Here is a 12,239-nt window from a genome sequence, read left to right on the forward strand (position 1 = left end):
AAAGGCTACTGTAGATTTACAAAGAGTGAATTTGCTATTTAAGAACCTCCTCATTCTCCTACCAAAAAAAATAGACTGAAGCCCAATTTTGATTCATGTTGCTGCAGGATCACGATTTATTGTTATTTACTTCCAAGTTGCAGTTCTTTCAGATATTGATTTATATAATGTGTAAAATTATATGCAATACTCTGTGGGTTCAAACTTAGAAACTGTACCTTCTGTAATCAGTTGTTATTGGGATATTTTCCTAATTTACTCTTTAGGAATGTTACGGGTTCTCTGAACAATCTCTTGTACTTTACCTAATCCTCCCCAGGTCGTTAGAGAGCAACATCAGGCAAAAAAAAAAAGGTTGTATGTTAATTTTTACTGTTCAAATAGTGAGAAGAGTACTATTGCTTTTTTGGAGGATCCTGCATTCTAAATAAATGTTTATATATATTACATGTAATTTAATTTCCAGATAATATCTGGGGCAGATAAGGATTAATATTTTCCACGAATGCTCATAATTTGGTTACTGTTCCTTAACCAAAAGACTCTTCTGCAGTGTGTAGGGTGAGTTGGTACCTGTGAGGTTCAGGTCTGCATTGCAGGTAATGTTGAGGTTAACAACATCTCCAGGAGCTCCCAGGGTCAGAGTTTGTCTGCCAAGTGTGACCTTTTTTTCTACTAGCCATTGTGGGGGTGATGGAAATTGCTTTTTTCCATGCTCTGTACTGGCTTTCTGGCCTACAAGGGCCAAGGGCATAGAATTGGACAGATCTCCCTGGTCACATCAGATAATGAAGCCAAAGTGAAGTTCAAGCTGGTTTGGTGGCAACTGCAGCTGATTATGTACAGAATAAATATTTCATTTGCTTTTTTCCAAATACTAGTTGATTTTATTGTTGAAAATCCTAATCCTAGTCAAGAGCCACCTTGTATTGTGAAAACACAGTAAAAAAATATAAATCAAGCTTCTCCTTTAATTTTTCAATAAAAAATTTCTTTAGCTTCAAGTCTTATAATTCAGCTCCAATCTCCAGAGCTACATTTCCTCCATGCTGCTGCATTATCACAGCTTTTATTTTACTATCTTCTATCTTTTAAAATAACTGCTGCTCCCACACCATTAACTAGGTCTTCACTGATTCTTCCCAAACTCTCAGAGTTCATAGCTATTACCCTTGTTCCCCTCGAGAAAACATTTTCTAGTTTCACTTAGAAGACAAGTACAATCTAAAGAACCTTGGTGAAACCAAGTCAGATCTGGTGAATCTACAAGCAAAGTAGAAATCAAATTTGCATCACTAAGTATTTTGAGGGCTCAGGCTTTAAATTACTTATACAGCTGGAAATCTCTGCCTTTTCTGGACAGGCTAAATTCGTAGTCTCACTTTTAATCTCCCGTTTTAGTCCTCATGCTTTGTCATATGACACACAGCTTTATTTGCTCAGATCATGTCCTTCACTCACACATCTAGCTGAAAAACCTAAGTAAATTTGGAGGAGCACATAGAAACATTCTGTGAAGAGGCATGATAAAAATATTCTTTATTTTAAAGCTTTTCTAGCCATTTGCTCCAGTAAGAGCAGCTTCATCTTAATCTACCTCCCTTGAAGTAATTTCTATTCCTCTCAAAACATAAATCCATAATGGCTAAGAATTACAAATCCAAACCCCAGCCAAGACTAGTCAAAACAAAACTCTGGGTTATCTGCCAGTATATTTCCCTGACAGAAAATGCAGAAATCAAATATTTACACGAATGAGTGCCTATCTTCACGTATACAATAGATAGTCTGTTTAATTTCTCTCTAAGCTACAAATTTTTGCTTATCACTGGATTGTATTCCTTAGAATGCTTTGAAGTCCATTTTTTTGTACCTTAATGAAATGACTTCTCTTTTCTCCTAATGTATGTCCCATACCTAGCTGTATTTGTTGAACTTTTTTGTTGAGCGTCTAATAAATTCTTTGAATTAGCTTAAAGCTTGATAAATAAGAGTTAACAGCAATTATTTTAAATCTTTAGTATCAGGACACTTTGATACCTGTTTAGTCAGAGCAAAGTGCAGATAACACCAAGGTTCTGGTTCAATCCCTGAATAGGCCATTTACATAGGAGCTGGACTTGATGATCCTTGTGAGTCCCTTCCAATTTAGAAAATTCTGTAAATCTGTTTTCTGCTAAAATAATGCTAATGTCTGATTACTTAGTTCTCTAAAATCACAGCCATTTTTATTTCTTGCTATATATCTCTACATCACTTAGTGTCATTTGCTGATTATTTCTAGCTTTCTTTTCCAGAAATCTCACATTTAAATAACTTACTCATCCAGAGATCCTTTTTTGTTTTCATGGAATGCAGTTTCTTGGCTCAAAAGTAAACTTGTACGGCACCCAATTCTTACACTGTTAGGTCATTAATACAAATATATTAGATATCTTTAAAGTAAATTACGAAGGCAGTATCCTTCACATTTACCAGTATGCAAATTGTAGTTTGTAAAATAAGAAAATGCCAATATATGATCATAGCTCTTCTTTATTTTTCTTTCTGAACCTTGAAGTTAAATGCAGACTAATCACTACAAAGAACATTAGTAAGGCAGCATTTGGGAGCTAATGACTGCTCAGGGAAAGCTGACAGCATGTTCCTTGGGAACATTCAACTTGTGAGCAAAGCTGTTTATACAGGGTGGGAGACATCCTAATGTTGTAGCTACATGTAATTACTAATCGTCAATTAAGGCATTTACATGACATCTATCTTTGGAGCACACAGTATTTTGTGGGCCTGCTAGCTGAGACTGACCACTTAAGTACCTTTTCTCATTATTTGGCTGTCACTTCCAGCTACCATTCTTTCCAAAGTAAACAGTTTTCTTATTTCTCCTAATTTTCGTATGTGATGAGATTTATTCCCAGCTGCCTCTGTAAGAAACTGAACAGATTCCAACCACTGCAATTGGATTTTTTTGATGTTCTCTTTCTCCTTCTCAGTAACTAATACTTCAGAATCGAAGTGACATGTTTGTTTATGAGTTTGACTATCCTAGTGTGCAGCCTCCCTCAACATAACCTTGACTATAAAGCTGTGCCCACACGTGTGCACATCCAGATGCCTGTCCTTGCACACACGGGCACGTATCAGCCTTTGTGCTTCCAGCATAAAACTCGTTTGAATCTGAATGCAACAGTCATCACTCTTGCAGATTCAAAAGCCACCCACTGAATGGATGTTATTGTTCTGTGTGTAACTTGTGCTGAGGATACCACAAATTGCAAACAGGCTACTGAGTTGTAATATCTTTGAAAGTTATTGCTGTGGTTGTTTCTTAAAACAATGAAGGAAACCCCAACATCCAGTCCTTCACTAAGGCCAACTGACCAGACCCATGGTGAACATTATCTCTTTCTGGAAACAAATAATGGAAGAGCACAGTATTTACAAGTTTCACTTTTTGCTAGTGTAAATAATCAATCTTTGGGCCTGATCCTGTTCTCAATTACTTAAATTAATTAATGACAGATGTCCAAAATCAGAGTGAAATTCAACCCTCAAGAGAGGACTCCCACAAGGCCTTCATATGACTGTTTTAAAGAACTTAAGTGATGCTTAGGCTCTGTGCTGGCCCTCTGCAAAGAATAAATTTTACCCAGAATGCTTATTGCTTTGATCCCTTATATATAACTCACATCCTTAAGTTTGCACAGCCACAAAGGATCTATACAGAGCTAAATAGCCAGATCTTCAGCTGGTGTAAATTTATGTAACTTCATTGACCTACATGGAACAGTACCAATTTTCACTACTCTGGCTTAAAGAATCTCCATGGGACAGAGGTAAGTGCGTATGGTGGGTAAATGGATGAAAGGCTCTTCAAATGATGAAAGACTATATTGCTCTGGAAGTGATTTAAGTTAAACTGGAAAAAAGCCACTCCTTTTCCGGAATAAATCACATAGGGAGTATAATTACGCAGTTAAATTTCTTCTCATGCAGTCAAGCTTGAACTTACCACCACATTTGTGTAAGAAATGAAATGTTTCCCATCTCTCAGCAATATACCACATTCTGCATTTAACAGACTTATATGCAAGCTATACAAGTCCTTCTTTATTTTTGAAGGGAAGGGTATTTGTAATTTTCTACCTTATTCTGAAGGCAAAAAAATCTGGCATGGACCTGTGTTCTGTATCACCTTGCTGGTAATAGAATGGGGTTCTAGAACAATTTCAAAGGCAGTGAAGAAAATCTCTTATTTCCTGTTTTAGGCTCTCTAGCCTACTTGCCCTTTTTTTTTGTGAACAGTTGTGTGCCTGGATGTTAAATATACTGTTTAAGCAGGTAATCTATAGAAATGCATAATTCAAGCCACTTTATGGTATTGTTGCTTCTTCTGATTGTGTCTGAAATCACAGAAGTACAGACTGAATGCATCATTCAGACAACTGGTGTGCTTAGCATTGCTGAGATTTCAAACCAAGAACATTTCTCTGTCATGGGAATTTATATCCTACTGCAAGGCATTTTTTTCCCTGGTTATGTATTGAAGTAGTAATTTCTTTCTTTCCAGCTGTTACACATCTGTATCGAAGGCTGGGGAAACTGGCGGTGGTCGGAGCCATTCAGTGTGGACAATGCAGGCACCTTTATTCGCACCATTCAGTACAAGGGCCGCACAGCATCGCTTATTATCAAGGTTCAGCAGCTCAGTGGAGTGCAGAAGCAAGTAAGGATTTGATCCAGTTAGGAAAAAAAAAACTACAAGTAATTTAAACTGTTGCCTATTCATGAATTAGTCACTTTGTTATTTATTTTCTCCTACTGGGATCTGCAAAAAACAAGTATAGCAGTCTTTTGGGGCTATTTTGGAGAATTTTTACAACTTTTTTCTTCTCTTTGCTGTTGATCTTAGCATTTAAAAGCTCAGTTACCAACATGTATTTTATTGCTCCAGTAAGCATCCCTTTGCATGGTTCCTAAATTCTGACAGTGCTAAGTTACACAGTATTTCCCATGTTTTAAACTCTTGAAAAACAGATTTTTCTCTTAATTTTTTTTTAAGAAACTTTTCATAATATACTCTGGGTTGTAATTCAGGCCTACATATTTTTTAAAGTGAAAGAATTACCAAATTAACTTTTGAAAATGAGCTGCTGTGCAGTAATTTTCCCTTTAATATCTTTGTAAAGAGATGTGTAATAACACTTGCAGCCGTTCTGCCTGCATTGGCAGAAGCCAGAGCATGTGGTGGACAGAACATGCTCAGCTCGTGGATGTGGCAGAGCTGTTCTGGACAACAACAGTACAGCTGACCAGACAGGAGCAGTACCTGTTGTCACTGAAAGCCCTGCTGAGATTTCACGTGGTGGGCTGTGGTGTGTGCCCTCATTCATGAAAAAAGAAATGATGATGGTTGTACAGGGATGCACGTGGAATAGTGTTCCCTGGTATAGCTATATATATATAGAAAGTCAGATACATCTCTACAATAACCAATTGATGCATGATGGACAGCAACAATGCCGAGTCTAATCTGGTCATTTTCTAGGTGGGTGCACTTAAATACAGAAACATGTTACAGTCATTTAATGAAATTATAAGCTTTAGAACAGCAGGCGTATGGTGAAGGGTCTGGATCACTGGCTTGTGATGGGAATGTGAGGTATCAGTAGAAACCTTTCTGAAGTACATCCCTGTGACTGCTCAGAAATGTCTCAACGTTCAGAGACCATCACAGAACTCTTAAAATCCAAGCCAGGAGTGTCAGCTGTGGGCAGTACTGCTGAGTTCAGTGGGAAGGAAAGTGGATACATTATGTATTTCTTTCAAGCGTGGATACTGCCTTAGCGATGTTCCAAGCATTGTAATGCCTAGGTTTCTATGAAATTGCACATACATGCAGCCAATAAAAATAACGTTTTACCAGTCAGTGCCTTCAGCAGTGTTTGGGAAAGCCTAAAACAGAGAGATTGTTCTTCTACAGGTCTTCACTCTCTAATTCAATTTTGACTTTTTTTCCACAATTGTTTACATAAGAGCTGTATTTTTTAATGTGTTTTAGATCCTAATCTGTGGAAGACAGACAGTCTGTAGTTACCTTTCTGAAAGTATTGAACTGAAAGTGGTTCAGCATTACATTAGTCAAGATGGACAGGCTGTTGTTAAAGAACACATCAACTGCCTTGCAGCCAAGCAGAAATTGCCTTCATACATCCTTGAAAACAATGAGCTCACTGAACTGAGCGTGAAATCTACAGGAGATGAAGACTGGTCCCAAGATGTATGTCTGAGTTCTAAACACACAGAACACAGCACTGTCATTCAGGTATGACTAGAAATGGATATATGGAATAATGCATTAAAAATGTCTGAGAGAACTGAATACTTAGCATTTAGACTTCTGTTTGATATAATGAAATAGTGAATGTTATCATCCTGAAATAGTGTAATGCTGATCTTTCTACAAACAGGTACCATCTTCCAAGAGTTCAATTACATATGTGTGGTGCACAATTTTGACTTTAGAGCCCAATTCGCATGTGCAACAGCGATTAGTAAGTACATTTAATGTCTCTGAAATCTAAATGTTTATGCCTTATATGTCATATAATAAATTAAGGTCAGAATGACCCACTGTAAAGATGTATCAATAGTTTGTTTAAACAGTTGTAATACTGAAAAGAAATGGCTTCAAATTGGTGTACATTTTTCTTTTTGTAGATTGTTTTCAGCCCTCTTTTCATTGTAAGGAGCCATCTTCCAGACCCTATTATCATACATATAGAGAAAAGAAGCCTGGGACTGAATGAAATGCAAGTGATTCCAGGGAAAGGACAAGAGAAAGCACTGCAAAATATCGAACCTGATCTTACACACCACCTGACTTTTCAAGCCAGGTAAAATACTCATTTTCCTTTAAAATAGTTCATTTGGATGGAAAAGAAAGAATGATTTGCACTTCAGCTTCTTCTGCATTTTTTCCAAAAGTGTGCCATGTCCAGAGGGGATATGACAGAACAAGCATATATAGCTGAAATTATATCAGAGGGAATATTAAATTTGGTATAACTGCCCTAAACACAGTGGCATTTGTTTAATTAAGCAGTCCATATTCTTGTGTTCTAAAAATTGAATTCCTGAATTGTCTTGAAATGTTTTTTGAGAATAGTGAAGTGTTTTTAGGTCATAACAGTGTCATTACAAATCCATGCACAGCAGTAAATTCTCAGGAACTTGGACATCATAACTTAATTCATCCACGATTACCATCAGAGTGTTCTTGCTGCAGAGTACACTTGGGAAGCCTCATTAGATAAAATGTTAATGCTAATGCTTGATCTTGTTGTGTAAGTGACTGAGTCTCTTTTCAATGGCAGGGAAGAAGATGATCCATCAGAGTGTGCAGTCCCTATCTCAACCAGTCTGATTAAACAGATAGCAACTAAATCCCATCCAGGTGGCAATGTCAGCCAAGTGCTCTCCGAGTTCTATGGCACTGCTGGGCCTCCCCAGCCTGCATGGCCTTATAATAGGAAGGATTCAGACAGGTAATTCCTTGATAAACCTTCTTCATGACTGTTGCATTGCCTTTCCAAATAAACTGAAATCACATTCTGGAAGACTATATGTGATGAACATTGAATATATTTTCAGCAATTGCATAATTCCTGCATGTAAACTGCAGAATCTGTGGCAGGTGGGGAAAAAAATAGGTCAGCCTCAGGGCTGCCCTTGTTTACACTGAGAAGATTGCATCAGTATGGATTTTTTAAAAATGGAAACATTTTTTGTGAATGCACTTTCTTTACTGCAGCTCTAGAGGCTGTTGTTTATTCAGCTGCTCTTTGTTTCAGTAGAGAAACAGGGAGTTGCTGTAGAAGTAATTGTTGGGGAAACAAAAAGGAAATGTGGTTTGACGACTGCAAAAGTCACAGATTTAGCTCTGAAGGACAGTGGTAACTCTGTTAAGGCATTTATTAATTGACTAAATTTAAGTTGAGCTTGTGGAGTTAAAAATTTGCCTTTATACTCTACACTTTTCTAGATCTTTCTGACAGCACCTCAGTGCGTTCCAGAATGATAAGGTAAAGAAGAGTTGTATTTCTATTTCACAACCAGAAAAGTCTAGCAAATTTCTGAAAGTGGCACCTTTCATTTGCAATCTTGAATTCATTATTCCTTTGACTTTATGTTTTTGCTTATTTATTTTTGACAGCAATGAACAGCTCTCCCAATGGGATAGTCCAATGCGGGTAAAGCTGTCAGTGTGGAAACCGTGTGTTAAAACTCTGCTGATTGAACTCCTGCCCTGGGCACTGCTTATCAATCAGTCCAAGTGGGACCTCTGGCTGTTTGAAGGAGAGACGATTCTTCTTCAAGTACCTAGTGGGAAAGTAATTATACCTCCCAACTTCGAGGTAACTTTGCCCTCCACCTCAGCAGGCACAGTTCTGCTAAACACACTGATCCACAAGAATGGTTATTGCTCAGATGACTCCCACTTTCCAGTCACTCTGTTTGTCTGTTAGTCATACTAAGGATGAGGACTAGCAATAACAATAGGAATTCACCACACTGACTGAGTCACCGAGTGGATAGCACAACATTGGTAGCAGTGTTTGAAAAACAACATCCTAAAGGTGCGTGGTTAAAAATCATCTGCAAGACACTGTAGGAAGAAGGCCTTCATTCCATCAGCAGCCTTCTCCCCTTCCTCTCAGTTCAGCCAGAGAATCTGTGAAATGGGTGTGAGGTAGCAAGCCACAAAAATTGCTATAAAGGCCAAGTAAAGACTTTGCCCCCTGCTGTGCCAACATGTCACTTAGGAAATTGTTGACCACAGTAGCAAAATTGACAGCCTGAAAGGAATGTTTGGTTTGAGAGCTCTTTATTTTATTTCATTGCTTTTAATGTTACCAAGAAAAGCTGATAATGACACAGAATTAATTACAATAGAGGAAGATTTTTTTTTTTAGAATGCCAGCTTCCTAAATTCAGTGTAACAGATCTTCCCACATCTCTTGGCCATGTACATTCTTTTTTATTATAACTCCAATATTCTTTAGTTTTAAGATAATTAAGGTGATTTGACACAGCAGCTTGTTAATTCCAGTTGAGCAATCTGATACTTCCTGTTTATTCTGCCATCTTTTTTCGCCCCATATATGTCTGTTACTAAACAAAAGGCCTGCCTAATAAAACATCTCAGTGTAAACTACAGCCTTGATCCCCTGTGAGGGTCAGTTCCTAATCCACCTTGTGGTTTCATCTATCCTTGTACCACTTAGAAAGAATCAGAGGGAGAAAGGCAGGAAATTATATTCACTGCCTACTGGAAACTGCATTTAGAAGTGTAGTAGAAATGTATCAAATTGTGAACAACTGATCAGTCATTTTTTTCACTTGCAGGAAGCTTTTCAGGTTGGAATATACTGGGCAAACACTAATACTGTGCACAAATCAGTGGCAATTAAACTGGTTCATAATGTGACCTCCCCAAAATGGAAGGATGCCGATAATGGGGAAGTAGTAACGTTGGATGAAGAAGGTTTTGTTGAAGCTGAAATTAAACTTGGTGCTTTTCCAGGTCATCAAAAGGTTAGAAGAAAATTATAATGATTTGTAACTTTATCATGTAAAAACAAAGTCATATAGCAGATAAAACAATCAAATGTATGCAGTGTGAAAGCTTCTCCCTAATTATGTTAATATATGTCCAACATAAAGAGAGTATAAACAATGTGTGAAATATAATTTAAAGAATTAGATTGCCAAAAACATACTGTGCAACCCATAAAGATAATACAGTATCTCCTGGAAAAAGAATTAATGAATTCTCAATTATGTTTTGATAACACTGACAGATGCAACTTCAAAAGTACGTGATGTGGCTCCAGTTACGAAGTGCATGAATATAGGGAGGATTTCTTTGATTAGAAAGAAAACAGCACTTCTATTGCTACATTTCACTACCTTTTGTGGTTTTGTGTGTCTTCATCACAATTTTCATTATCTTACAGTTGTGTGAATTCTGCATTTCTTCCATGGTTCGACAAGGTATACAAATTCTACAGATAGAAGATAAGACAACAATAATCAATGATACATCGTATCAAATCTATTACAGGCCACAGCTTTTTATTTCCAAACCCCATTCAGGAGAAGAGGTAAAACACTGTAGATACTGTTTTTGTTTGTCATCTGTGGAAAATGGTTGTTTACTTCTGCATCTGTATTTAGGTGAGCTGCATATAGCAGAGCTTGGAACAGAAATCTTTAGACTTAATAATCATAAAGTAATTTATGTCATTTAGAATACTGAATCCTGGATAAATTCAACTCCAGTAATTAACTGTGTTCAGAAATCTGTGCAAGCAGCAAATTCTTGCACATTGCAGAATTAGTTCTGCCTGTTGTCCATCTGTTCAGGCACTAATGGCCATTTCTGTAAAATAGGCAGTGTAATCCGTAGTAGCTGTTGAAAACGTTCTCAGAATTTTTACTGAGTTTGCTTGTAGAAGGGGTATATTGGCCTGGCAGGCTGAAAACTTTTTGTTATCCTTTTGGGAAGATTCCAGTTATCTAAACAAAGCTGCAGAACTAGAGATGTGACCAAAGTTTATGTATTTCATTAACTGCATCAAATTGTGAATATCAGTTTTCTAATAATCTCACAGAATAGTTAAGGACTAGCTTGCAGGAACCAAAATGTATGCATGGTCGATATATTTTAATCAACCATTTATACATATTTATTGAAGATTACATTTATAGTAAAATATATGGAAAGAATTCTGGGGATCAAACTTACTAAAAGAGCCAGCAGATTTTTAAAGTTCCTGTTTCTGTATTGTTTTCCTTCTTCAGTTTTCTTCACATCAGTATCTACAGTTGTGCATCACACATTTTGTGGCAGTCTCATGGGATGGGGAATTGGGAGAATGTCGAGGCTAAAATCCATTCTTAGTTTCGTAACTCTAAATGGATTTTGTTCACACAGTCGTGTTACAGGAACATAATTTGATTTTGGTAGAGCTGTGTTGTGCTACTGAGAGCCGACTGTAGATCACAGAATCAGAGGCTATCACAGAAAGGCTTGGGTTGAAAGGGACATTAAAAATCATCTTGTTCCAAACCCTTCAGCATGGGCAGAGACATCTCCCACTAGACCCGGTTGCTCAACACCTCCAGATAGCTGTGCTGCAAATCTTGCAAATCTATACCCGAAGACAGAATTTGGCCAAATAGCCTTTAATGCAATGCACTCTAGTGCAACCTTTAGTTAGTTGTGGTCATTGGCTACTTGAGAGCGTTCTGTGCAAGATGCACGTGAATAAAGCTCTTTGAGGAGCCAGCGTGCCGTGCTACCCCCCCTTTTCTGTTCCCAGGACTTCCACTCAGCTGACAGCGCCGTGTTCAGCGTCGGCCCGGCCGGGGCAGGCTCTGGCGAGGCGCTGGGCGCTGTGCCCTGCTGGGACCTGCTGTCAGAGGCGGCTCCCTCGGCCGCAGGGACATCCCTCGGGGACCGGCGCCTGGTGCTGAGCTTCAGCGCCGGGAGCCGCGAGCTCTGGAGCCTCCCGGCCATGGTGAGCGCGGAGCTGGCGCGGCAGAGCGTGGCGGTGCCCACGGGCACCTGTGCCGAGAGTGGATTCTCTACCAGGTACTGTCATGGGCACTCACCAGCAGCCAGCTTGGCTGTAAGGCCTCGGCTAGTCAGAAACCATAAGAGATTAATGTAAAAGTCAAAGTAGCACATGCCCTCCGTATGTAAAGGCAAGTCTTACTTTAATTTAAAAATTATCTTCTGATGGTTTCGATGCTTTTATTGTAAATGGTTTAATGGTATGACAAGTTGTACACTTTTTAGAATGTACGGCCTGCTCTTTTATTCTGTGCAGGCAAATAAGAGCATGAAAAGCTTATATTGGGGAATTAAGGTGTTTTTTTAATTTGTGAACAGTCAAGGACAGTGCGTAGTAATGCAATACAAACATTTGTGGTTTGTTTATGAAAGGTAGACATATTTTTGTAAGCATAATAAGAGGATTAAGAAGAAAGGACAAAAGGGATGAAACTATTTTGAGATTACAGCAAAGAAAGATTTCAAGTTTCAAAGCTTGAACTGTGCAGTTGTGCATTCTACTTACAAACTTATGGAGCCAGCTAGTTAAAAACAGCAGTCCAGTGACTTGTCAGATGAGCAGCTTCATTTCTTGAACCTGATATCTGAATCTATTCGT

General features: G+C 38.2%; 1 protein-coding gene across 9 annotated transcripts in view; it reads left to right on the plus strand.

Annotated features, from left to right (window-relative positions):
• Positions 1 to 12,239, plus strand: part of VPS13B (vacuolar protein sorting 13 homolog B) — a 426,148-nt gene that overhangs the window by 384,231 nt on the left and 29,678 nt on the right. For all 9 annotated transcript variants that reach the window (XM_014879767.2, XM_088154920.1, XM_014879771.2 and 6 more), the window contains 9 exons: positions 4,571 to 4,726; positions 6,062 to 6,325; positions 6,471 to 6,554; positions 6,721 to 6,896; positions 7,377 to 7,547; positions 8,216 to 8,417; positions 9,409 to 9,597; positions 10,020 to 10,166; positions 11,388 to 11,659. In XM_014879767.2, coding sequence (XP_014735253.2) covers positions 4,571 to 4,726; positions 6,062 to 6,325; positions 6,471 to 6,554; positions 6,721 to 6,896; positions 7,377 to 7,547; positions 8,216 to 8,417; positions 9,409 to 9,597; positions 10,020 to 10,166; positions 11,388 to 11,659 — 1,661 coding nt within the window. The remainder of the gene's footprint in view (positions 1 to 4,570; positions 4,727 to 6,061; positions 6,326 to 6,470; positions 6,555 to 6,720; positions 6,897 to 7,376; positions 7,548 to 8,215; positions 8,418 to 9,408; positions 9,598 to 10,019; positions 10,167 to 11,387; positions 11,660 to 12,239) is intronic.

This window comes from Sturnus vulgaris, chromosome 1 (assembly GCF_052056855.1).
Source record: "Sturnus vulgaris isolate bStuVul1 chromosome 1, bStuVul1.hap1, whole genome shotgun sequence".
NCBI lineage: Eukaryota > Metazoa > Chordata > Aves > Passeriformes > Sturnidae > Sturnus > Sturnus vulgaris.